This window comes from Cinclus cinclus, chromosome Z (genome assembly GCF_963662255.1).
Source record: "Cinclus cinclus chromosome Z, bCinCin1.1, whole genome shotgun sequence".
Classification (NCBI taxonomy): domain Eukaryota; kingdom Metazoa; phylum Chordata; class Aves; order Passeriformes; family Cinclidae; genus Cinclus; species Cinclus cinclus.
Genome location: NC_085084.1, coordinates 25395840 through 25422661, shown reverse-complemented (window position 1 = coordinate 25422661; position 26822 = coordinate 25395840). Strand labels below are relative to the sequence as shown.

General features: G+C 40.8%; 1 protein-coding gene, 1 long non-coding RNA gene and 1 other non-coding gene across 3 annotated transcripts in view; 2 read left to right on the top strand and 1 right to left on the bottom strand.

The window, feature by feature from the left end:
* The first annotated feature begins 1584 nt into the window (after positions 1-1584).
* Positions 1585-4171, top strand: LOC134056318 (uncharacterized). The gene is made up of 2 exons (XR_009934144.1): positions 1585-2706; positions 3305-4171. It is a non-coding gene; the product is annotated as an uncharacterized LOC134056318 (long non-coding RNA).
* On the top strand, positions 2017-2139 carry LOC134057069 (small nucleolar RNA SNORA13). The gene has a single exon (XR_009934195.1). It is a non-coding gene; the product is annotated as a small nucleolar RNA SNORA13 (small nucleolar RNA).
* A 5564-nt stretch (positions 4172-9735) lies between the features above and the next one.
* Positions 9736-26822, bottom strand: part of EPB41L4A (erythrocyte membrane protein band 4.1 like 4A) — a 116281-nt gene continuing 99194 nt past the window's right edge. Inside the window, exons 18-23 of the mRNA XM_062513175.1 lie at positions 19713-19832; positions 13671-13718; positions 12974-13042; positions 11985-12095; positions 10888-10969; positions 9736-9864 (exon numbers count right to left, since the gene is read on the bottom strand). Of these exons, the coding sequence (XP_062369159.1) occupies positions 9736-9864; positions 10888-10969; positions 11985-12095; positions 12974-13042; positions 13671-13718; positions 19713-19832 (559 nt within the window). The remainder of the gene's footprint in view (positions 9865-10887; positions 10970-11984; positions 12096-12973; positions 13043-13670; positions 13719-19712; positions 19833-26822) is intronic.

The window sequence follows — 26822 nt, the reverse complement described above, 5'->3', positions numbered from 1 at the left end:
ATGAATGCCAAAGTTTTGCCTGAGGCAATACCTAAGACAATCTTCCTCACGTGAAAAGTTGAATTTCAAATGACAAACCAAAGCTATCGCAGGTGAATCTGCTTAAAATTAATGTTGATGTTATTTTAGTTTCTGCTATAAACAACACTCATCTACTCTTAGACATGTCTAAGCATAATGTTGCAAAAACTAATTTATGTAAAGCAAACTAATGCTGCACCCCTCGAAGTATGTAGCCTTTTCCAGAAGCTCTAAGTGGTGACATCTGCTTGCCCCTTAACTTTTTCTTTTATTTATTCATGTTCCTCCTAACTGTCTTCACTGCAATTAATCATGCCACTTTTCCTGGGCCTTAAGCAGCCTTTTCATGACCTCCTCCTGTAATTTAGCTAAGGCATCACATTCCAGGTTGTTCTGCAGAAGTGACTTGGCAACTCTGCCTTCCGGATACTGTGTAAGTATACACTCTGATATTCCCAGGCAAGGAGGAACCCCAAGAAGCAAGCAGACCACAAGAGGCAGAGCAAGGTGGGCAGGAGAGCTGTACAGGTTTCCCTACAGCTAGCACCAACTTCATCCTGCTCTTCCCTACACACGGTGCCAGTTGATCCTCCTGGTGTACCTGCCTGCTTGAGTTCCCCCTTCTCACAGGTTTTCAAATGTGTGAACACTGCCTTTTGCAGGGTCAGGAAAAGTGGAAACTGTGCACTCAGAGGTGAGCTTCTACCAGCGTTCAAACCTTAAATATCGAGGAATATCACAACTTCCAGTATAGCAAGTGCACTGGAAGTTCACCTTCCAGTGTGAATTGAGGCTTGCTCCTCTCTCCATGTGCTCCCAGAGAAGCAGACAGCAAGACACTGCTGCGATTGGTGTGGCCCATTTTGGCTCTCTGAACACAGACAGAGAGCCAGGTTTAGAAAGGAAACATTGCTTATTCTTCAAGGGAACAAGGTGGAGGCTTCCACAAATCAAGCAAACCAAAGGGTAAAAGGTCACAGCTTTTACACAGCAAAATATTATTGGCCCACCTAATGCATGTTTACTTCTGTGATACCTTGAGCAATTCTTGAAACACAGTCCTTTTATTAAGCGAGCGAGCGGCACACGACATGGGAGTGTTTACGTGCAGTTATCTCACCGTAATCTGCCCCCATAAAGACAGAGGGAACCCCGGGAACTTGCCCACCGCAGCCCCCTCGCAGCGAGGGTACAAGAAACACCATGAGCTCCCTCAAAGGCCAGAGGAGCACCGGGAGCTTCCACGAAACACACGGATCACCACCAAACGCCTCTCTACGGCCCCCACCCGCCTCGGCGGGTGAGACACTCCGCATGCGCACACAGCGGAATGCGACACCCGGTTTCCCTTTCTGAGGTGCCTCCATCGCCGCGTTGAAACGGGGGAGAGCCGATGCTGGTGTACATCCCGGCGGCTTTTCGGGGCGGAGTCGCCTGCTCAGGATTCTTTATGCATGGACGGGAGAATGCGCCTCGCGTCTGTGGCAGACTCAGTATGCGACCCGCTACGCCGCGGGAGGAGGCGGCGCAAGGCGTGTCCCCCCCTCTCTCAGGAGGGATGGTTCACGCCGCGGGAGGCGCGGAGGGAGCAGCGGGGGGCTGGGGAAGGAACGAGAGCTGCCGTGGAAGGTTGTCCTGTCAGCGGCTAGCTGTCCTCCTAATGGCGCTGCTGCCTTTTGTAGTCGTTTTAGACCCCCTTGAACTGTTCGTGTTTCTCCGTCGCTATTCCAAATGTGTCTCTTGCTTTTAATTTTTTTTTTTTTTTTTCCCCCAGATGAAAGCAATGGAAATTGGTCAGTGGCCGGAGCATGCACCAGCATGACCGGAATATGTACCAAGAGCATGGTATCCTTGGCTTTTCTTATTAAATGTTTACTCTGTGTAAAATACTACTTAATTGTGAATTTTGAAATATTTGTTAACTGATTAATTGTTCTTTTTCATAAGATACGAATTTAATTTTGCAGAGGTAAAGAGTTCCTATACTGAAGTTTTGGCCTTTGTATTGCCTATTCAGTCCTGTCCAGAATGGATGTGGTGTCAGAAAAGGCAAACAGGAATTCTTGCTCAAAACTGGTTTTATGTACCTGCCTCCTCTCTGTTTTTGCAAGGACAAAAATCCTGTAGAAATAGTACGGGTGAGCAGCTGCATAGTAGATTTTATTCTGCAGTCTTCTAAAGTGGAGAATCAGGCAGTTATTAAAAGAGGAAAAGCAGAAGTTATAATGGGCACTTCTAGCATTGTTTAGCTGTCCTGTCTGTCATGATCTTTACATCTGCAAGTAATTGATAAACAACTTTCCAGGGTTCCAGCTGTGGCCTCTAGTTTTTCTATTGATAAAAGATACTTAGAGCTTACTACTCAGGTATAGGAAATATTAAAATCTTGTTAAGGTGAAAAAATGTGTTTTGTTTTTGTAGATTTGTGGATTTGTTACTGAGTATTGAATAATATGTTGTCTACTCTTTTGCTGTGCTTTCCTTGATGCCCTTTTGAAAGTGTAAAGTATACTTTGATATTGCAATATTCCTGCCAGAATGCTTAATGCTAGGAAGGCTTCTAACAGGTTTCTAGTGTGTTTTGCTGGAAGTTTAGGATCTCCCAGAGACAGCCCTGCATGGTGAAAGCCTCCAAGCATGAGAAGGGCATGTAGGAAGAAACCATCAAGTGCTGATTGCACAGCTGTGAGTAACAATAATTCTTTTTGCAGCTCTGTCCTTTTGCAATGAAGCAGGCTTTCTGCTGAGAAGGAGGTTTGAGACAATGACTTCGGAGCAGAAATTAGAACTGAAACAGTGAGGGTGAGATCAAAGTGGAAGCTGTAAAATAAAAAGTTTGGTGTGGGTGGCTTGTTAAATCAGTATGTGGTTGCCAGTGTGTCCAAGACAAGGACATGCTTTCTCATGTTTGCTTTTAGGGGTATGATATTGTGCAGCAGTTCAGAACACAAGGACTGAAAATGTTTAAAAGACTGGTTGAATACAAAAGCTTGAAATCTCATGTGCGAAATACTGCTTCACTGTAAAGACTTAGGAAAGCTGAGTAGTGCAAGTCAGCCCAAAATTCATTAGTATAAGTAAGGTGTTAATAAAAATTGCATGCACTATCAAATAATTATTTGTTGCTTAGACTGTGATTTGTGTAACCTACATACCCAAGGGTATGACAAGTAATCCAAGTCTCTGAAGCTGGGAACTTCTAGGTCAGTACTGGAAATCTGTTGTAAGAATGATCCAGTACTACATAATTGTAGTTTTTGTTTGGTTTTTTTTTTTTCTCAAGGGGCAAATATAATTAATTTTCAGTGAAGTGATGAAGCTCCTTCAAGTTGACCATGATGCTGTTGAAAATAGTAACATCAGAAAGTTTCATAATGAAATGTGAAAATCTGCTTGAGCAACACAGATGCACTGAATCCTTTACTGCTGGTAGGAAATGAGCTTGTGAAATCCATCCACACCTTCTGCACCCCCAGGCACTGGGGACTTTTGAAGAGTAAGGTGGGAACTCTTTATATAAACCTGTTGGACACTGGGAAGCTAAATGTTCATGTAATCCATTATTAGTAGTGTGTCTAGTAATAGGCCTGCTGCTTGTTTTCCAGCATAAGATTATTAAATTGTGTATTATTAGCTTACTGCTTCCAGAGTGTTTTCTAATGCACAGTCGTATGTATGAGGTAGTACTGCAGAAATTTCTGTTAATTCCCACTGGCCAGAAAGTGTTACTACTGCCACCAGCTTTTAGTTACCATCTTAATTCTTGCTTAGGTGAGCAAAAGGCTCCTTAAAAAATAGATTGGCAAACTTTATATTTTTGCTTTTTGCCCAGGGTATTGAGGGGAAGCTCATCTTTGTAATTTTGTATTAGTGTTGGGGATTTAGAGGATGTTACTGAAAAGAGCTTTGTGCTGCATGTGTCTGTCTCACACTGTGTGTTTATTTTTTTCCCTTAAGAAGAATTGTTAGAACTGGCCTGAAAGCAATGCCTGTCTATGCAAACACTCCTCCCTAAGAAACAAAAAACTATTCAAAAGATGGACTGTTAAGCCTCCATGTAGTAAGACAGAGTACATTTAACTGCATTGTGGCAGTGTCTGGTAATGTTTATATAAACTAAAAATAAAGATGTATGTTCCTGTTTTCAGAATTTCTGTCTTTCCTCAGCTTTAGTAACAATTGCTTCTGTTTCAGAGTTTGGACTTCCTCTGTTATTTTTGGGTTATCTGTGCACCCCTTTGGATGAAGTAAAGCCTAAGAGCTGCTAAGTGTTTGGGATGTGATGACTTAAACCATAGTCTCCTTGAAGTATTGGAGATAGGTTTGGCTGAGATGCATATTGTGGTGAGCAAAAGTAGAAATTTAAAAAGTAGAAATTCAGCAAACCTGGGTTTAAAAATAACAGGAAAGGTGTTTATCTGACATGGAGAATGGCAAGTTTGATTCATTATCACCTTGACCAGCTACATCATGTCATACTTCAGCATAGATTGGAGTGATACACTCTTGAGATAATTGGGATTGCTGCTTATTTTGCTAGGAAGACATAACATGATTTATCAGAAGAACAAATTCTGAAATTTTGAATCTTGCAATGTCTGCTTTTTCAGTACTGAATGTAAGCATGTTACTGATTCTAAGTGTAAGGTTGTTTTTCAGTTGTAAAGAGAGAAGGAAGTTCAGACAAGAGTAATTAGTTTTTACTGATCCAGTATGTAATTATGGGATGCACTTGAAAGTTTAGCATTTTTATTAGGGATTACATTCCCTGAAGATACCATCTGTTCAGGAGTTCTGCTCAGGGGCCGTTGAAGTGTAAGACTGACAGAAGTAGCTTTCTAAAACTTTAAAAAAAATCTCAAAAGCAACAGTTGGTGCCAGGATTTGATGACTGATATCTAAAATGTTAATTACCTTTCAATTAAAAAATGTAGAACTCTTAAGCTTTAATATGCAACACAGGTGTTGTAGTGGGGTATAACAAGGGAAAAGTGAGGTAGAAGGAGCGATAGGTGGGTGCAAAGGTCACAGATTACTTCAATCATAATGCTCATACATGTGAAGTATGATGTTAAGCATTAGGATTATGCCTTTTATTTTGTATGACTGGCTAACTGAATTGCATCCTTGAAAAAAAATCAGACTATAAAATTCTGCTCAGCAAGAAAATCTGAAGAGAAAGGATAAGGAACTTTCTGGAACAACCTACTACATGTAAGCCCTACTTTGCAGGAACTGGGTGGACACAATGTGCTCCTGGGAAGTAGGAAAGTAAATATTTTGGAGTTAGGGTTTTTTTTTTTTTTTGCTTTTTCTTCTGCTTTATTAAATTCCTTTATCTTGACCCACAAGGATTTTTTCCATCTAATTCCTCTCCTATCCTGTTAAGGAGGGGAGTGATAGAGCAGCTTGGAGGGTACCTGGTGTCCAGCCAAGGTCAACACACCACAGTTCTTACTCAGGAGAACGAATACAGAAATAAAAACAGACCCATTAAGGAGAGAGTGTCTGCCACACTGGCTCTGTATCTGTGCATTTGGTTTGACAGTTTACATAGTCTGCTGTTGCTCTCTGGTATTTTTTAGGTGAGAAAGGAAACTGGTGTAGATGTGCACTGGAAATGCAAAGCTTACACTGACAACTTCCTGCTACAGGATAAAGTACTTAATTTGGAGAAGCTGTATCCTCAAGTGGATTTTAATTGGTACTACACCTGTTTTTACCAGATGGTGGTGTCAAATGAATCTGTGTTTCTGAAGGCTTTGCTCCTTTGTGTAATATAAATAAGACACACAGGCAACTGTGCAGTGCCCTAAAAATTCAAGTTTTACTTGACTTTAAGTAACTTCGAAACAAGTATTGACACAGCCATCTATCAAACTCATTTTAAAATAAAGCACTCGGTTGCTTCATTAATACCTAATGTGCATGGAACAAATGTATCACACTGCTATGTTCATGTGTGTTGTCTTCAAATGTCTTTCTAGGGAGTTTTGAATTAAACAAATCTTCCTGAAAGAAAACATGCTATCTCTTCAGTTCATATCCACCTGCATAAAGGGAATTAATTTGGCAACTTAAATAGCAGTGAATTTTTAACAAACATCAATATCATTGAGCTTGATTAGAATACGAGTTGCAGAGTTAATGATACTGGAAGAGGTGCAGTATGGAAAACAGCAGGTCAAGGCTAGTTCCTAATAAGAGAAACCAGCCAAATAAGCAAGGGAGCCAGTATAGGATATAAACAATGCTTTTGTGCTGTGGTTAGCAAGCCCTCTTTATTGTATAAAATACATGTTTTGCTGAAGGTTGTACAACTATGTTGTAATGGTTGCTAATTAGTGAGAGTTCTATAACTTACCAATGCTTAGCACTTATGGACTTCTCAGAAGAGGTAAAGACAGAGGCACAAAATTAAAATCATTAGCCTGAGATCAATTCCCCAGGGTAAACTTCCTGACACTTGGGCATCTCATGTCTTTTGCCTGACTAATCAGGATGTAGAAGTATTTTAGACTGACATCCAGACTCCAGATCTGAAAATGCAGCTGCCTCTAGGCAGTGAATGCCCCAGGAGAGGTGGGGAAGGGTAGCAACATTGGAGAGGGCAAGGTGTAGCTCAGAGCTGTAAGAGGCTGGTCACTTAGACCTGTGGAGCTAGTTTAGGTCTGGAAGGCATGGTTGTGACACAGTAAGTGCTTTCAGTGAATGATCACTTGTGCATCTCACAAAAATAAAAAGATCATAGAAAAAGGTGTTTTTTCTCAAATGACTGAAGGGAAAGGGAAGGATCATATACATGAAAGAAATTTGCTTTTCTGTACTATTAGCTGACAGTAAAATTCTTGTTGCAAGTTTTGCTTTGTTTTGGCACAACAAAACATTTGGAAAATGTAATAGAGGCATTACATCTTTATACTTTTGTGGACACAAAACTGGATTGCAGTGGCCCAGGCTAATATCATTTTAACCCATTGCTAAAAACCTGCTTCCTAGATAGTCTCATCACTAACTCAAATCTAGGGCTCGATCTGTAAATTTCTCATTTAAATGCAAAAAAATTGTTATGAAACAACTCTCCAGTGACTTGAGAAACTTTTCACTGTTTGACTAGACAGAAGCCTATTTTCTGATGTAGTGCAGTAAGTAAAATAACCACACACTTGGCTGATAGTATCTAGCAATAATACACAAAAGGTCACAGCAAGATGAAAGCATACAGGAAAACATGACATCAGATAAAAACCTTCTTGATCAATATTTAAAGATCAGCAGGATTGGTACATTATGGACAGATAATTCTCAAATAATAACACAAATCTTCCTGCAATAGTAGATAGATGCTACTTACCTGTGTCTGGGTAAGGACAGCAAACTAATGGTAATGATTTAGAAAGCAGCAAACTACAAGCAAGGGTGTAATGCTCCAAGTTGGAACACCTCAAAGGAACAAGGAGCAGCTTTCACTGCCGACACTGTAACCAGTTCTTGTATAGTTTGTAATTTTTCAGTTGTCTTCCAAAAGATTGTGATGCTCTCTATTAAGCCATTTTGCCATAGTGATTTTCTTTTTCCTAGGGGTTGGCCGAGTTTTTTATTGTGGTTTGGATATTTTTTGTTTTGTTTGTTTTGTTTTTTTGTTTGTTTGTTTTGTTTGGGCTTTTTTAAACTGTTGCTCATGACACTGCTACACAAGGTGATAAACATATCCTAAAGGATTGAAGCAATGACAATGAAACTATTTAACAAACTTACAAAGCTGAGCAAATACTTTAAGCCAAGCCAAACAATGTCCTAGAATTAAATCCATAGTAAATTCAAAAAATTCTGAAGAACCTCCTTGAAAATGGATTTTTTACTGCAGAGGGGTTCTAGCTCTTTCTTTCCCTTAGATTTGTTCATTGAGACTGCAGAAGCAGAGCTGTCCCAAGTAAATGACCAAAGAAAAGTATTTGTTAAGTGAATCTGCCTTCCTTGGCAGGATGTAGCACATCCCAACATAGAGACCACTCCATACTGTGATGGAAATATACAAACTGTATGGCTGCAGCCCTGGCTAGTAACATTGACCTGACCACTTCAGATAATGAAACAATGAAGAATTAAAAAATGAAGTGGAAGATAAAACAGATCATACAACATTTCGCTTACCAGTTTAGTCAGTTAAAATGGGTATTAGTAATCCCATGCCTCTTCTAAAGTGTAATATATAGACACCTTTTGCTAACTCCAGTTTTCAAGCAGCGTTGCTTTTCTGACAGGGCTGCAATTCCCTGGTGTTGCTTTGACTGGAAGACACAGGATCACTGCCAATCTCTGTGGGTTCTGGGAGTTGAGTGTAGAGACGACAGATGTAGAAAGGCATGTGAGCTGCTACAGATGTTTACAATGCTGCTTGACAAATTCAATACTTAGTTCAATGACTACACTTAGCAAAAATTACTTCCACAACACCAAGACTTTGCTAAGCTCCCTAGCAAGTTAGCAACACCTGGAGGCTCATCCATGTGCTGACTGTGGACAAATGGGAGGCAGAGAAGTGACTTTCAGATATTTGTAAGAAGTGATAGGACAAGAGGAGAACCAGGCATCACTTCAGATATATATTAGAAGATAACCCACTCAATGTGCAGCATCATTAAAACTTAGTATTCTTACTATGACAATAGAAAAAAATTATAGTTATAATGCCTAAAATACTGCATTTGTCATTTTAACATAGTAGAAATGGCTCAGAGAAAAACGTCAAATTATTTTATATGAGAAATTAAGACAGACTTTACTAATCTAAATTTAAAAAAAGAAAAAAAAACACAACCCCCCCCAAAAAAAGAACAAAAGCAAACAAACAAACAAAAAAAACCCAGAAAGCTATTTTCTAGCTGTGTTAAATTTTACTCCACAAGTTTCATTTAACCAGCACTGAAGTGCCTTGCTAAGCAGTCCTAACACAGTGGGTCAATTTATATTCCCCAGTTTCCAGTGTGCTTTACTACAAGTTTGTAAATGTATTTCTGTGGTATGGAATGTTCATTTAAATTGTCCCTCTACACAAAAGGACATTCAAAGTTTAGAACATTTAAACCTGCCCAAAGCAATGTAAGTCTGTATCACCTCTGGAACTCAGTGCTACAGCATGTTACAGAGTCTATTGTTTTTGAGCTAAAATGGGTTGAGTCAGAATTTGTGTCAACAACAGGAGCTTCTGTTATTGTGCTAGGCTAAAATAACCCTTGAAATAGCTGTCTGTCCTTATGTCTCAGGACATAAGTTTATCCCCATATAAACTGTGAAGATAATTTCCCCATATCACACTGTATTGCACAATTGACTAAAAACATGACTATTTTACTTATCTAGAAGCATCTGGTCTTGATGATGTCAGTTAACAGTCACTTCTTGGAATAAGGCTATTCAGTTACAGAGTAGACCATGAAGCCTGTTTTGTTGCAGCAATTTTTTTTGTTGTTGTTCATTTTTTGGAAATGTAACTGCTGATCTTTCAATTTTGCAAAGACTTTTGGGTTTGGTTGCCTCACACCTCTAGAATGATGTTGGTGATAAACCATTGCTTGGTCTTCCCAGCAAGCAGCTGCACTGTCAGGTGAAGGACAAAGACCACCACATCGATTTCAGTTCCTTCCCTTGCATACATAAACAAATTCTCACTTTCCAAAGACCAAAACCCATTGACCATCTTCAATTCATCAGTCAAATCTCCACCTTGAAGCGTGACACCTGCACAGTTTTGATGATCTTAGTGGCAGGTTTTCCATCAACATTATTAGTGGATAGCAGAGATGGTTCTTCTACTAGGCTGTCTTTAGATCCATTTTGCCTCTGAAGAGAATAAATTAAACATGGTGTTAAAAAGATACAGCAGACTTTAAATACTGTATTTTGCTTACTGTTGTTATGAAAGGCTATGGGTATGGCAATTTTTATATACATATATATGCATGCATCAGTAATTTTAAAGCCTCTACATTTGTTTGATCAAACAACTTTTTTCCCCTTTTGCCTCCTGCCAGCTGCTTCCCCTTTGTGCTATTGCCTATTCAGGAAACACCATGATTAATTGTTTGATATTTAGCAAAACACTGCAAGCAACCAATCACAAGGAATTAATGGCCACTGTTGTGAGGGAGCCTGGGGCAGAGAGGAAAGAGAGGTGTTTGTAGACACTAAACATTTTAACATTACTGGTATGGTAAAGTTAGGTATCTAGAATTTTCCCTTCCATGTTTTGGTTCTCCTATTGTGTATTTGCACAAAAGACCTGCAAATGCTTTTGAGTAAAATTTTCTTTTCACATTTTGAGCTCAATAAAACTATCAAAACTGAGAGATATGGCATATAATACATGATGAAAGATGGTGATTAACTTAGATTAACAAAAGGCAAGTTCTGTCCTTTTTAGATGTCAATAGCCTGAAAATATTCAATATTTGTGGGGGGCAAAAAAGGAAAAGAATCACTGTTTCAAGCCAAAGCAATAAAACTCTTTAGACAGCCTGCAGAAGAGGTGAATTAATGAGTGATTACAACTGCATAATTGAAGAAGTTGTAAAAGTCAGTTTTCCTTCTGGGAGAAGCAGAGATGCATCTTAGGGATGCATCAGAATGGGAAAGTGTTCCCCAGCAGCAGAGGCAGGCATTCACAGGGGCATATGCTACAGAACTGTATGTATTTTGGAATACAAACAAAGTGTAAGTAAAATACAAAAATTCAATTCACACTGCTGCTGAAAAAAACCTCATCTTTATTTTTCACTGAGAAACAAAGACCATCTTAAATAAGAATAGAGCCCCACTTCTTCCTCCAATAAAAAGGAAAATTGCAAAGGATGTACAATCACTAACCTGTTGAGTGAGCTGGATGCTGGGACCTTTCCCATCTGAAGATCGTGTAACAGGCAGTGGAGGGACCAGATCAATTTTGACACTGGAATTGTATCACGAAATGGATATTACTGTAATGAAGTAAACTATAACTTTGCAGATGATGAGCAATGAAACTGACACAGACTGCTCTATAGATCTGAAAGGCTTTTGTCACCTGACTTGGGACATCTGAAAGCTGTCATGCTGATCATCTGTGAGCATGTTCAGGGCATAGCCTATCCCATCCCTCTCTCTTCCTGGTCTTCAGAAGCAGCCCAAATTGATACATCATCACTGAACCATAGAATGGTTTGGTTTGGGAGAGACCATAAAGATCATCCAGTGCCACCCCCTGCCATGGGCCAGGACACCTTCCACTATCCCAGGCTGCTCAGAGCTCCATCCAACCTGACCTTGACTGCTTCTAGGGATGGGCCAGCCACAACTTCTGTGGGCAACCTCTGCCATGGCCAGGCCACCCTCATGGCAAAGACAAGTCTCACCTAAAATCATGGGTGTGCCACACCTCCTTCAGGGTGCTAGCCAGCTAAAACTAACCTTCGAGATGGGGACTGCTTTTCATATTTTCATGGCCTTGCTGCAACTGAGAATGGGGCTGTTGCTTTTCCATTCCTAAGTACTCTTCAGTCTTCTAGGAAAGACTGATCCACCCATTGATGAAGGGGGTTGTACTAGAGTTCCCATGAAACAAATTACAGAGTTAACAGAGATAACAACTCTATCAAGGATGAAGTTATCTGGAAAGTAACTCAGGAATTCTCATCCCCTAAGCAACTTTATGATCTACCACTAAAGACCAATACAGGTTTATTTCAGCCTTTTCAGCTTTTCCTCCTTCTAAATGGATCAGGAAAGACACTGTGGCTGAGAACAGACCATAAATGGTTTTGGAGTTGTTTCATTCATGTTTAGGTCTGAAGACATACTATTTAGGGGGTTGCCTGAACTCTGTGCCACCAACAAACCACATTTATGCTGCTTCTTACCAGCATGGTCTCTAAACAGCCTTACAGCTGCACTGGACTAATTCAGTGCTAATAATCATGTTCACATACTTCACTTCAGACAGGACAGATCTCTCCCCATCAGAGCACTGGGACCGCCGGTACTGCCGGTAGCTACGAGGGGAGTGCGAGTGTCGAATGCGGATGGGGTTGCCTTGAGTCCTAAGAGAGACACAGAATTCACAACAGGGGGTGGGTAAAACATATCTTTGGCACAAAATATAAATTCAGCTGCAAACTGAGAGGTCCTCCCATTTCTTACTAAAGTGTAACAGATGGCTTCTGGCAATGGCTGAATTTAAAGGGCTTAATGTAAAGGGCTGATGCTTCTTTTAGAAGTCTGTACTTGGAATTCAAGTTCAGTGCTTTAGGAGAGCAGAGGTCAATATTTGAGAGTGAAGCTTTAATAAAGAATGCATTAATTTATACATCCTTAACATCAGCCTTTTTTGCCTAGCAGTGTTTGGAAGCACATTATAATGCAACCTAGGATCCCATTTGTGCCCATTCAGCTGCTTGCACTGACACATGGAATCCCAAATCAGCAATTATCAGAGTGAAATGGATGTTGGTTCTTAAGGAAATAGCTGTGCCCTGGCAGCTGCCCATGACAAACCAGAGAATGGATTGCAGAGGTCAGAGAGTGTCTTGGATGAACAGAATCTTTAAAACAAAGAAAAAGCTCAAGAAAAAAATTGGATTTTCTTGTTTGCATTAACTTCTTTTCAGCTCTGTAGTCTATAATACAAGAATGATTCATGGCTAGCATAGGGAGACAGAACAAACAGATAGGTTCATGAATGTGTGGGAGAGACTAGGAGAGATTAAGATGATTTTTTTTTCTTATTTTGAAAAGAAAACATCTTCAATTTTAAGATTATTAAGCATCCCCACCCAACCCAACCTAGGGGAGTATTTGGAAAAGATATGATCTTACAGATTATATGTAAACCCATTCCTATTTCAGTAGGAGAGAGTTCACAGTTAAGTAAGAAAAGTGGGCTTTTATATTCACAAAAAAAATTCTGACATAAACTCACTCTACTTTAGTGTATGGAATTTCTTTCAATTGCTCCTCAGATAAGCCAGATGGATCCACAAGCTCTTTCCTATAAAGGAGGAGGAAAATTAAAAAATGTAACAGTAACTGTGAAGTGCAAAGATTTTTATTATATTGGGCTAAAAAGATTTACTAAAACAAGCTGTTGTCAGCCCTCAAGCTATCTTGACATCAAAATAGGATACCTATTTTGAAATAAGTGTAATTTCACCTTGACTGCTTCAACTGCATGTTGCATCCTGTTCCACCTTCCTCTCACGTCCCTGCGAATCTGATCTTGTTGCTTGACCATACATGAACATTCTGTGTGCTAAACAGTGAATATGCTTTGGAATTGCTAAATATCTTCCTAAGGGTAATGGGGTGTCATGCTAAAAGTGTCATCGATATTGACATTTTGGAAGCCAGATTCTAATCTCTATATTCTGATCTCTAAATCTCTAAAATGAGATACAGCTCTTTAAAAATTCATTTACATACAACTGTCATCTTTATTCAGTATGCTCAGTTACCTGATTATCTTCTACACACAGGAGGTCATTAACATATACATAATTTACTGAAACTAAATCAGTGTAGTGTCACAGTGGAGAAGATTTGAATAGCTACATTAAAAGCAAACCAAGCACCTCTCAGACCATACTTACTCCAAGACATCTCTCAAAGACCATACTTACTGAATATGTTTCCACAATTCTTCTTTAGCTTGTACATCTGGGCTTCTCCTATAAATATCAACAAAGACAACAAAGGCTCAGCTGTGATAACCATCATCTGACATGTTGCCATTCAAATAATTTTTAACAGCACAGATCCTGCACAGAAATCATGACAAATGTAATCCACTAGTGACTTCAATTTTAAGGTTTGTTATCTCAGAAAATGCATTAAACTTCATCACTTTATTTCAACTGAAAAGTCATTTCTTGAACAACAAGCTCTCAACCACAATTCCAGTTCCACCAGCCTTCAGCAAGAGTGTACATAAAACATAAACAACAGCAAAATTCCCCAAGCCAAATCACTGCCAACACTTAGCCCTTCAAGGACAACATGTTTTGGAGTAACATTTCTGAAAAAGGGTTTCAGAAATGTCCTGTGGCCCTTGGTGGGGCAGAAGGAGGAACAGGCCACAGGCCATAGATAAGTAATCCCATCCATTCCCAGTGGACACCAGTAAAGACCTGTGGCTCCACTACAATCACAGTGCAGCTTCTCTCTTTCTGTTCATCTCCAAAAAGGCTTTCTGCTCAATTTATTTATTTTTGGTGTCCAGTACAAAAAAATCTCACCAAACAAATAATCAAACCATCAACTATGTCCACTCATGCAACTAAATATTTTAGCAAGTATTTAATTCACGTGCAAAAAACTTAGCAAAAATTGTAATCTCCCTGTTGCAGACTTAGAGATGTAGCAAAGCAAGCCTGAGCAGCATGTCTTGCATTTTCTACTGAATCACAGATTACATGTTTCTAACTAGAACCCCTTTATTTTTACTTTTGTATTGCAAGGTTAGTGCAAAACCACTGCTGTTGTTTAAACTGCACCTAGAATTCACCCAAATTCATTCAGAGTAATAGATTAAGTAAAGATTTTAGACAGTGGCATGGACTAGTTCTGTGTGGAAAGATAGATAACTCTTTAAATTGTCATTATATAAGCTCAGTGTCAACAGCTAGACTGTTCCACACCATCCAAGATGTGAGGAATGCAGCATTTAGACACATGTGGCACACATAAACATACCCAAAATTTCTCAAGTACTAAGTCTTACACCACAGGTTTTACAGCCTCATCTTTTTTTTCTCTTAGACAAAAAGGCCTATCATATTCAAAGATGCTTTAGGAGGGGTGTAATTCAAATTTAGATGCAGATCAAGGATAATAGCAGAGATCTGCATTTTTGCACCGCTAAATGGGCTCTCCCCTGCCCAAAGACAGAGATGTATCAGAAATAATTCCAAAATGTTCTCTACCATTCATGGTTTAACTGTTTTCTTACTTCACCATTACCATGTTGGACTTCTTTCCAGACTTCAGCATAGGAATAATGTTCAGACACATGTATATTGCAGTAAACACTATACAGCTAATGTAAAGGCAGAATATTTTGGGATGGTAATGTTTTGGGGTACATTTTAGAATTTATAGGAGTGGAAGTACTAGGAGATGCTACATTATCTCTGGTGCTGGAACAGGGTGGAAAACAACCTAGCATTTGTATTTCCTAGTAGGTTGTTGGGGGTTGGTTTTTTCCCTTTTTTTCCCTCTGTGGAATTTTCCCCATTGTCATGCTAAGATATCTGTTGATTAGGCCCTAATGACAGGGGAAAGGGGGGAGTGGAGGGAAGAGGGAAACCCCTCGAGATTCAAACAGCCAGAAGAGGAAGCAGAAGGCTCTGGCTCGGCCCATTTCCCCCGCGGAGTTCGGACGAGAAGGACGATCGCCTCCTCAGCCCCATTCCTGCCATTCCAGCACCAGGAGCCATCCTCACAGCTGTCAGACCCTGCCCTGCTGCCTTCTCGCTGTAACCTGCCACCATCCAGCACTCTGCTGAGCACCAGGACCCACACCATGAGCGGAGGGCTCTCTCCATCTCTCTCTCCCCCTGGGACAGCTCTGCCATCACCCCCAGCCCTCCTGCAGCTCTGCGGGACCTGCCTGCCCCCAGCACCGGGAACTGCAGCTCAGGGAAAAGGTGCCTGCAGCCAAAAAACACTGGGACTGAGTTACTGTTCTGTTTGTGGGTAATTTCATAGCTGTTGTTGTTCTTGTTTGTCTTGTTAGTTATACTAGTAAAGAACTGTTATTCCTATCCCCATGTCTTTGCCTGAGAGCTCCCTTAATTCCATAATTATAATAATTTGTAGGGAGGAGGGATCACACTCTTCATTTCAAAGGAAGGCTTATGCCTTTCTTAGCAAATACTTGTCTTTCAAACCAGGACATAGGGCTAGAATTTATTAATCCATAACCACTTCAGGCTCCGAGGCCTTCCAGCTCCTCAGGTTATCATGATGGCAACACCTACAGCAAAGGTGGTTTACAGCCCATTTTTTTCTCTGTGTTCAGAGCTTTTTAAAGCTTTGTGTGTCTCTGTTTATTATAATGCATTTAGTTTTCTCTGATTTTCACTTCTATCTGTGCCTCCTGCTTTCTGTAACCAGCTCCAGGTGTTTTGCTCTGAGATCTCTGCCATCTTCCTGCTTTCCATCTATGTCATTACACTAATAATAAACCCATTGCTGTACAATACCAATATAGCAGTATGGCATGCCATAAAAAAAAGGGATAAATACAGTACTCCTAATACTCTTTCTCCTTTCTTGCATTTACTTCCCTTTATTAAATCTGTCCATGCTGATGCAGTAAATGCAGTGGCATTTAACAGCCTTTTTCAAGCCCTCAGTTTTGAACTGAGTCCTGCCTCCATCAAGCTTCCAGATCACAGAACAGGAGCAGCAAACCCTGCATTAACCCTGGGGCTGGAAAGATAGGCATCCTCTTCTAAGGCTTAATAATCAAACAGTGGGAGATGTGAAAGGTCCCTGAAAAATGACAGCTTCTCCAGGGAGGCTTTGTCATGCTTAAAAGCCCTAGTTTGCCAAGGAAGCAAAGCCCCAGGGTCAATTCCTAAACCAAGACCCACACAAAGCAGGATATTGTGCACACTACTGACCCTTTTGATCAGTTAATGGCTTTTACTTATTCATGGAAACACAGCAGTTCAGGACCTGGCCTTAAGTCTCAAGTATCACAAGGGATCGTGTGAAGCCTCACCAACAGTAAGAAATATTAATTTGTGGGGCAGCATAGAAAGAGAGTAGTTAAATAAGAAGACAACTTCATTTCTCCACTTTCTAGGAGTTGTGCTTCCTGCTTTTCTGTGACTCAGGTATTTTGCTCTGTGATCTCTGCCATTTTCCCTCTTTCCATCCCTGCAATTACACTACTAATAAAGACTTTGCTGGACAATACCAATTTAGCAGTATGGCATCCCATGGGAAAAAAAAAAAGAAAAAGGACTAAATACAATGATTCCTTGGAGCAAAGTTCTTTTAGAATCACATAATGCCATTAGTTATTTTCTATCTCTTTAAGAAGTGTTACTGGGATAACCTTACAGCATTTATTCAAATTAGCTCTCCACCAAAGAATATAAAGAAATAGGATGCAGATAAAGTAACTTAATTAAGGCATTTTCTTTCCAAAGGCCTATTCCCGCTTCCTTTGAAAGTAAAATGACAGAAAGCTTACAAAAAGAAAGGTAAAAGGTAAGTATTGCACATACTTCTTAAGAAATTCAGGTTTGTATGGTTCTTTAGAGCCCACAACAAAGCAATTCTTCTGTTAAATCTTTAAAGCCAGGTCACAATCCCCCTTTTACTTTATCTTTTTTACTGTGAATTTTTTTTAGAACTCACAGTTTTGATATGCAGGACTCAGATTGTCCTATCTCAGTATCTGAATCATACCTTCAATGCCTACAATTTTCATGCTAATCAGTTTCTCTAATACACAATAAATCTAATGGGAATTCCCAGTAAGTGATGAATCTCATGGGGGTTTTCTGTTTATTTTTTTATTTTGTTAGCACAAGCTAGAACAGCTCTACACATTAATAAGGTCTACATTATTTTTTGTGCCTGCATCTGCAACCTTTTTAGTATTTTATTTTGAGTCACAAATGGTAAATTGGAATTTTATGGCCGTTTTTCTTAATTAGAAAAAGCCCTTTGGCTACACAGGTGTTTTACAGGAACTCTTGAAAATAAACCCCGTGGAACTAGAACTGGGAGCTCTCTGCATATGTTGATTCCTTGAGGAGAAAGAAAGGTCAAATTTCTGTCAAATACTTTTATTCCCAAGTCCAAGGAGTCACCACCTTGCACCACAAATTATTAATATTACTCATTTTCAAACAAATTAAATGCACTGTGCCAGGCACAGTGACAAGCATTTCAGCCACTACTTCACATATCCAAAGGGAGACTCTAGCTACAAGTGCAATAATGGACTTAATGTGAAAGAATTACCTGATCTCCTAAATTTAATGTTTTGTATCAATTTTTAAATGGGCAAGTAGAAATGACCATTTGACAACATTTAAAACAAAAACAACCATAACCTATGGAATTATGTTTCCTTTTCTTCTGACCTGTATCCAGTCAAGGAAACAAAAAGCTGAGCCAAACTAAATTAAATGCATTATCTTATAATGTACTATATATTAATAGTTAAATGCCTTTTACTAACTTCTTTTCAGAAATTAGTTTGGGCTTATTTCATTTTTTGTGGATTTTTTTTCAACTGGAGAGGGTAATAGAAAGGAGAAACACATGAATAACGAAAAGAATAGCAAAAGGAAATGAGAAGCCTTCCAAAATCTTCAGGACTGCTTCATTTCTTTGCTTCTTCTAGGACCTTTGCTTTTTAAGTTAGATGCTTCACATCTATGTGGGTTTTTTGCTAGAAGTAGTTTAAATTAACTGTAACTCAGAATACCACTGTGATGGGAAATCAAAGACATTTCATAAGTTAAGCTAACCACAAGAGGGAACCCGTGCTGTCGAAACAATGTGATTTACCTGGCCTGTGGGTAAAAAGAAAAGTTGGCTACAAATTTAATCTAACCATTATTAACCAAGTACATTTCCTAGTTTACAGCACTTTCTGTGTATACTAAAACAAACAGAAATCAAATTTAATCAACTGTACTTTCTGGATTCCACACAAGTGAGCTTTAATATTCCAGATTTTTTAGTAAGATATCACTGTATGATTACACTAAATAACACGTGACTTTTGTGCAGCTGAAAGTGAGCAAGTGTGTACAAAGCCTGTTAAAGTAGAAATTCCAATATTTGGACCTTTAAAGGTAAATTCTATTCCTCATAAAGAAATAAAACTCTGCACTATAAAACTGGAGACAGTAATGAGTTCTAGCAACACGGGCAACTGAAAACAAAGCTCAAGCGCATTTTAATGCTGGAAACTTCAGTGCTAACTGTGGTTTCAGTGATACCAAACGGTGTGTCTATGCCCCAAAACCAGGCCAATTTAGAAGAAAGATATAAATTAAAGGAAACCAACATTTTTATTAGCGTGAGAAAATCAATTTCAAAATCTGGTAACTTCACCATGTCAGACAGAGTGTAAGCAGGAAGAGCAGTGCCTGGCAGTGCACCTCCATCATCAAAATCCTGACATCAAGGTGCAATATATATCACTGATTACTGCTTGTCAGGGATAATTTGGCATGGAAACATGAGCAGCTGCTTTCACCTGGAACACCACAGAAGATATTATATAATTAAATAGGTGTGCATGTATTTCATAAAAATGTTTGCAGCTATAAAGTAAAATCTCAATGCTTCCACAGACTTGTTGCCCAGAAAAGAGGAATCACCATTCTCATTACAGAACTAATGTTCAAGGAGCCACAGAACCATCCAGGACTTCTTCACAGGTGATGGACAGTTTCTCAGCAGCCTTGTTACAAAGCCCTCTCCGTGTTATTTGTGCCCTAAAATTCAAATCACTAAAGAAAGGCAATTTAACCACAAAGACAAATCTGCTAACTTGGGAGTATGCCATATGAGAATCTCTGCTCCTCAGCAGCTGAGGGCCACCACCACATTGGAGATGCTCCTCCTGCTCTTCAGTGTGATTCAACACCCTTAATTTACACATCAAAGAGTGTAGGGTTACATACGATCGAGATCTGTGCCTGGACCGCCGGTAGTTTGGATCTGCCTGAGTTTTCCCCTTCTGCCGCCGCAGCACACCTTCCCACTGAGGAGCCGAGTCAACCATATCATTCTCCTGCCGCAATCTGCCAAAGAGGTGCCAAGAGTTTAGTCTGACGGCAGGATGCTCTGAGCAGCACTGGGGTATTTCCTCCCCCACTCCCCCCCCAAAAAAAAAACCCAAAAATCCAGCTCCTGCAATGCTGTAGTTAACCTTTCATCTTGCAAATTTTTAACTAAAGCTCCCAAACTACATTAAAGTGTAAGAACTATATAAAAGAAAACTCTCTGATTTGTTATTTAGAAACAACATAAGCCAAAGATGTAACAATCCATACCTGTAAGGACAGACCCACAACTTGAATTCTTCTTCCCAGCCCAAGCCAAACATCTGGAGTTTTTTTCCCTGTTTACATATTCCACTCTACCTCATCTGCACCAAAATGGGAGACCCACATCAAGATAAAAAGTTCTACTATTACAACTTTCACAAGTACTTTACTGCAGCTTGCACCTTCCTAGGATCCACAGAAAAACTGCCTTGGTGAGACCCCACTCAGAAGAATTATCCCTTCCATCCTAACCTGCAACAAAGCTCAGGATGCATGCAGATCTCTGTGGCACTCTGTCTGCACCATCCCCTGAAGCTTTGGTCCTTGTCATGGCTTGTGTGATCTAAATTACATGCTATGCCTTTTATTTCTTCTTTTTATAATTTGGTTTCTTTAAATTCAATGAATTCATTAATGGAATGCATTATGGATTGAGCCAAATATAAAAATCCTGTCAACTCAGCACATTTGTTAGCAGACTGCAGTAATTCCACAATGCCACAGCCCTCCAGGCAGCTAGGCAGTGTTTGACCAGCGTTCCACAGATGCTTCCCACAGTTTCAAGGTTGCACATATGACTGCTGGGATGAAGTATTAAGGTGGTGAAGCAAATGGATATGATTGGTTACAGCAGTGATTTTAAAATTCAGCAGGGATTTCAAAACATCCCTAGAAAGTATCACCCAAGTGTGTCTGATCAGATGGTATGACTGGTATACTGGAGAGACCAGAGGGGAAGACTGACAGGTAAAACGAACAAAGAAGCCAACAGAGATAAAGGGATTACACTGGAAATGTAGGCAATGCAAAGTATGTTGTTGTTGCTCTTAACTTTAGATGTACTTTTCTCTTTGAGTTTGGAATTGTAGCAGGCTAAACCAGCTACTGCTTTGCCTTTAATCAGATCTTCTCTCACATGCATAATGAATGTTGAGTTCAATCCCAACTACTGTAAATAGCCACAACTCTACCAAATGGTATGAAGCATCTGGGAAAGACTGCAACCCCAGGTTTTGATTTCTAAGCAAATCTTTTAAAATCTGTAATCTGCTGACAGGTATTAACATAAACTCTATCTAAGGATTTAGTAGGACTCACACAGCAATAAGTAATGAGTGGTGATTTTCATCCCAAATAATCCAGTTTGTGCAAACAGCAATCTTCCCATATGGTATAGACATTACCAACTGCCTCCCACACACAGCAGTCACTTGCACAAAAATACCAAAAATCTAAACACATAAAGTTAGCATTGCAGCTATTAAAACAAGCAGTGTCAGCATGCACCACAGCATGACTATACTAGATGGAGACATGAAGAAACAAAACATACATTTTCCAGCTGCAAAGAAAGGTAGTATGCTCACTTTTAACATGGTGAAAGATCAAGGTACTGCCATCTCTACATGAAATAAATTATTTGAATGCAATGTTCAAATTCTAATCATTTTGGGGCAATTTTTTTAGCTTTTGGTGACAGAAATGACAAAAAAAATCTGGAATAAATTTAGCTCAAATCTTGATTTCTATTTAAACATACTTTTGAATAAAAACTGCTGCCCGTGTACAGCCCATTGCAGTTTTCAAAGATGCATGGGAAGGGTCCTGGACACCTGGCTCTTGGTGGTCCTGCTGGAGCAGTGGTTGGACCAGGTGGCACCCAGAGGTCCCTGCCAGCCTCAAACATTCAGTCACTCTCTGATTCTAATCAGATGAATCTTCTAAGAGTAGTCAGGAAGGATACTGTGCTTCAGTACACATTGTCTGCTCCTTTTATCTACACAATAAATTTTGACCAAAGAACTGAAAACACAAATGCATTTCTTCTGTGATTGAAATATGCTCGTCACAGGTTCTTCCTCACTTTCATATGAACATCTGCTTAGGAGAAAACATTCATATAATAGACTGAAGCATCAAAGATTGAGGTGAGGTAAAAAGATTTTCCCCAAGATTTTTCTAGTGTTCTACCTTCAGAAAGCTCTCACCTACATTTCTGGTTTTCTCTGATAATTTGTTTTCTCCTGGCAAATAGTTCACAGTGATCTCTTATCATGTGAATAATACATTCTACTCTACTAAGATTAGAAGCAGATTTATTTTGTTAATGTGAATATTCACTCATTTTATTCCAATAAAACAATTTAGCTTCTGTTTGTATCAGGGAACTGATTATTGTACTGAGAAATAAATTGTTATTAGTCCATGCAACAGCACAAACTTGAGTAACAGCAGTTGCAAGCCTCATAATGTCCTATTTAACCCAGCTAGGGCTAGCTCAACTCTGAAAACAGGAAAGGTACTCAGTGCCTGTGACCATTCAGCTTGTTATGTTCCTCCTGTGGCTGCTAAGAAATTGCAGAATATGACTGGTTATTTTCCTGCAGTGGCTCACAAGGAACAAGTTTTAGACTTCCAGCTGATTTAGTACTTGTTTAATTGAACACTTATAACAATTTTGTACCTTGTTGGATTTCAAGTGATCACCTAAGAACTAGAGATGCTGAAACATTAACCTTTTTGCTGTATCTTACATGTCTGAAAATGTGAAAATTTTGGAAACTACGCCAAAACATTGATTTTTCTTTTTTTTTTTTTTTCATTTAAGAGAGGAAGGGTTGGTAAAGGCACTTTCATTCTTCAAAAAATTATAGGCAGTACTTAATCCTTCTTAAAATTCAGTCTTTATATTACCAGGAGTTTTTAAAAACATTCTTGTGGTCAGTCTCTAATTTCTTTCACTTGCTTGTGGAGCTCCCTGCACAAGGAGTTTCACATGAGGAGAAAAAAAACTGGCAAGTGTTCTGGGAGAAAGGGATACAAAATACCATTTACTGCTGATCACTGAAACTACATTCAGCATGTCACTTAAATTTCAGCTGGAAAACAAACCCTGCATGCACACTAGGTTTTTGTTAATCAAGTACATTACAAGACTGTGCTCTAATTTAGGTAAGCCTCAAAGAAATCTTACGTCTCAGATGTGCTTTATGCCATCCTATTTGAGTGTCACAATGACTTTTTAACATTAACTACTGCAAGTCATGCTGAAAATGTAATTATACTGTATACTTCTGCAGCACTACCTAGCATGCAATTATTTCTAAGAGCTTCCAGAGATCTGGAAATAATTTATCACTGAATACAAGACATGAAGAAATTATGGCAGTTCATGCAGACAGTAACTTAGAAGCTTTACCTTAAAACAGTTCCTCTTTTGTCTAGTTATATTTCTCTTCACTGTTGATGTAATATAAGGAAACTCTATATGCTTTTAAAAAGTATATTTTCAGAAATACCTCTAGGATGTTGTTATCTCCACTGCAACATAAAATATGTAGCTTTGATGGGAATTTCTAGGAAGTCAGTAGTGATGCCATCTTTTTCATGACAGTAACAAGAAAAATAGAACATATAATTCTCCTAGTTGGAAAGACAGGTATTTGCTAAGAAAGGCAGAAGCCTCCCTTTGAACTGAAAAATGTGATCCCTCCTCCCTACAAATTATTATAAATTTGGAATTAGGGGAGCTCTGAGGCAAAGATGTGGAGATAGGAATAACAGTTCTTTACTAGTATAACTAACAAGACAAACAAGAACAACAACAGCTATGGAATTAGCCACAAACAGAGCAGTAACTCAGTCCCAGTCCCTTTCTGGCTGCAGGCACCTTTTCCCTGAGCTGCAGTTCCCAGTGCTGGGGGCGGGCAGGTCCTGCAGAGCTGCAGGAGGGCTGGGGGTGATGGCAGCGATGTCCCAGGGGGAGAGAGAGATGGAGAGAGCCCTCCGCTCACGGTGTCGGTCCCAGTGCTCAGCAAAGTGCTGGATGGTGGCAGGTTACAGCGAGAAGGCAGCAGGGCAGGGTCCAACAGCAGTGAGGATGGCTCCTGGTGCTGGGATGGCAGGAATGGAACCAGAGGCTGCGATCGTCCTTCTCGTCCGAACTCCACGGGGAAATGGGCCAAGCCAGAGCCTTCCGTGTGCTCTTCTGGATGTTTGGATATCGAGGGGTTTCCCTCTTCGTTCCCCTCCCCCTTGCCACCAGGGCCTAATCAACAGGTATCTTAGCATGACAATGGGGAAAATTCCACAGAGGGAAAAGGGAAAGAACTAACCCCCAACATTATTCACCCCAATTTTCCCATGCCATCATGCTACATCAAATTAAAATCTTCAAATTATAGACATACATGTAGTTACAGATACAGGCACAGTATCATAGGTAGTTTACCCTAAAACAAGGTCTCCTTGGGGTATGCATCGGGTCTTTCCATCCCTCTGCATCACCCACCAGGTACAACCTGCCCCTTGAGCAAAAACCACCCCACGAATTGGATTGTCTTTGCTGGAGGCAGAGTTTACCCAAACAGTTTTTCCTAGCATACCTCTCATATGCACCACTGGAACCTTATCTCCATCTGGTATTCTCAAGGGCTCAGACTGGGCAGGGCCTGCTTGATTAGTGGAACCTCGGGTGTTCACTAGCCATGTGGCCTTTGGTAGATTAATCTCCCAGTTTTTGAAAGTCCCCCCACCCAGTGCCTTCAAGGTGGTTTTAAGCAGCCCATTGCACCGTTCCACTTTCCCAGCCGCTGGTGCGTGATAAGGAATGTGGTACACCCACTCGATGCCGTGTTCTCTGGCCCAGGTGTTTATGAGGCTGTTCTTGAAATGAGTCCCATTGTCTGACTCAATTCTCTCAGGGGTACCATGTCTCCAAAGGACTTGTTTTTCCAGGCCCAGGATGGTGTTGCAGGCAGTGGCATGAGGCACAGGGTAGGTCTCCAACCATCCAGTGGTGGCTTCCACCATGGTCAGCACGTAGCGCTTGCCTTGGCGTGTCTGAGGCAGTGTGATGTAGTCAATCTGCCAGGCCTCCCCATACTTATATTTGGACCACCGCCCCCCATACCAGAGGTGCTTCACTCGCTTGGCTTGCTTGATGGCAGCACACGTCTCACAGTCATGGATAACCTGGGAAATACTGTCCATGGTGAGATCCACCCCTCAGTCTCGTGCCCACTTATAGGTTGCATTTTTGCTTTGATGACCTGAGGCATCAAGGATCCATCAAGCCAGGAACAACTTTCCATTGTGTTGCCAGTCTAAGTCTATCTGTGACACCTCTATCCTTGCAGCCTGATCTACTTGCTCATTGTGTCGGTGCTCCTCATTCGCCCGACTCTTGGGGACATGGGCATCTACATGATGGACCTTTACGGGTAGCTTCTCTACCCGACTGGCAATGTCTTTCCACTCATTAGCAGCCCAGATTGTTTTTCCCCTATCTTGCCAGATGGCTTTTTTCCATCTTTCTAGCCAACCCCACAGAGCATTGGCTACCATCCATGAATCAGTGTAAAGGTAAAGCTTTGGCCACTTCTCTCTTTCAGCAATGTCCAGGGCCAGCTGAACGGCTTTGAGTTCAGCAAGTTGACTTGATTTACTTTCTCCTTTGGTAGCTTGTGCAACCTGTCGTGTGGGGCTCCATACGGCTGCTTTCCACATGCGGTTCATCCCCACGATGCGACAGGAACCGTCAGTGAAAAGAGTGTAGCGAGTTTCATCTGCTGGCGGTTGGTTGTATGGCGGGGCTTCATTAGTCTGGCTCACTTGTTCTTGCTCCTCTTTATCAGCAAGACCAAAATTTTCACCTTCTGGCCAGTTTGTAATTATTTCCAAAATCCCAGGCTGATTAGGGTTTCCAATACAGGCGGGCTGTGTGATGAGGGTGATCCACTTGCTCCATGTGGCATCGGTAGTGTGGTGGGTAGAGGGGACCTTCCCTTTAAACATCCACCCCAGCACGGGTAGTCGGGGTGCCAGGAGGAGCTGTGCTTCTGTGTCAATCACCTCTGAGGCAGCTTGAACTCCTTCATAAGCAGCCAAGATCTCCTTCTCTGTTGGAGTGTAGTTGGCTTCAGACCCTCTGTAACTTCAGCTCCAGAATCCCAGAGGTGGGCCTCGGGTCTCACCAGGTACCTTCTGCCAAAGGCTCCAGGACAAGCCCTTGTTCCTGGCTGCAGAGTAGAGCACATTCTTCACCTCTGGTCCCGTCCTGACTGGGCCGAGGGCTACCGCATGAGCGATCTCCTGCTTGATCTGGACAAAGGCTTGCTGCTGCTTGGGGCCCCAGTGGAATTCGTTCTTCTTCCAGGTGACCAGGTAGAGAGGGCTCACGATCTGGCTGTACTCAAGAATGTGCATTCTCCAAAAGCCTATGGCACCTAGGAAAGCTTGTGTTTCCTTCTTGTTGGTTGGTGGAGAAATCGCGGTGATCTTATTGATGACTCAGTGGGGATTTGGCGCCGCCCATCTTGCCACATGGAACTGGATCTCTCGGGCAGGACCTTTGACTTTGCTCCACTTAATGGCAAAACCGGCTCCCAGCAGAGTCTGGATAATCTTCTCTCCTTTCTCAAATACTTCCATTGCCGTGTTCCTCCACACAATGATGTCATCGATGTATTGCAGATGTTCTGGAGCTTCACCCTTTTCCAGTGCAGCCTGGATCAGTCCATGGCAGATGGTGGGGCTGTGTTTCCACCCCTGGGGCTGTCGGTTCCAGGTGTATTGCACACCCCTCCAGGTGAAAGCAAACTGAGGCCTGCACTCTGCTGCCAGAGGAATGGAGAAAAATGCATTGGCAATGTCAATGGTGGCGTACCACTTTGCTGCCTTGGACTCCAGCTCGTACTGGAGTTCCAGCATGTCCAGCACGGCAGCGCTCAGCGGTGGAGTCAC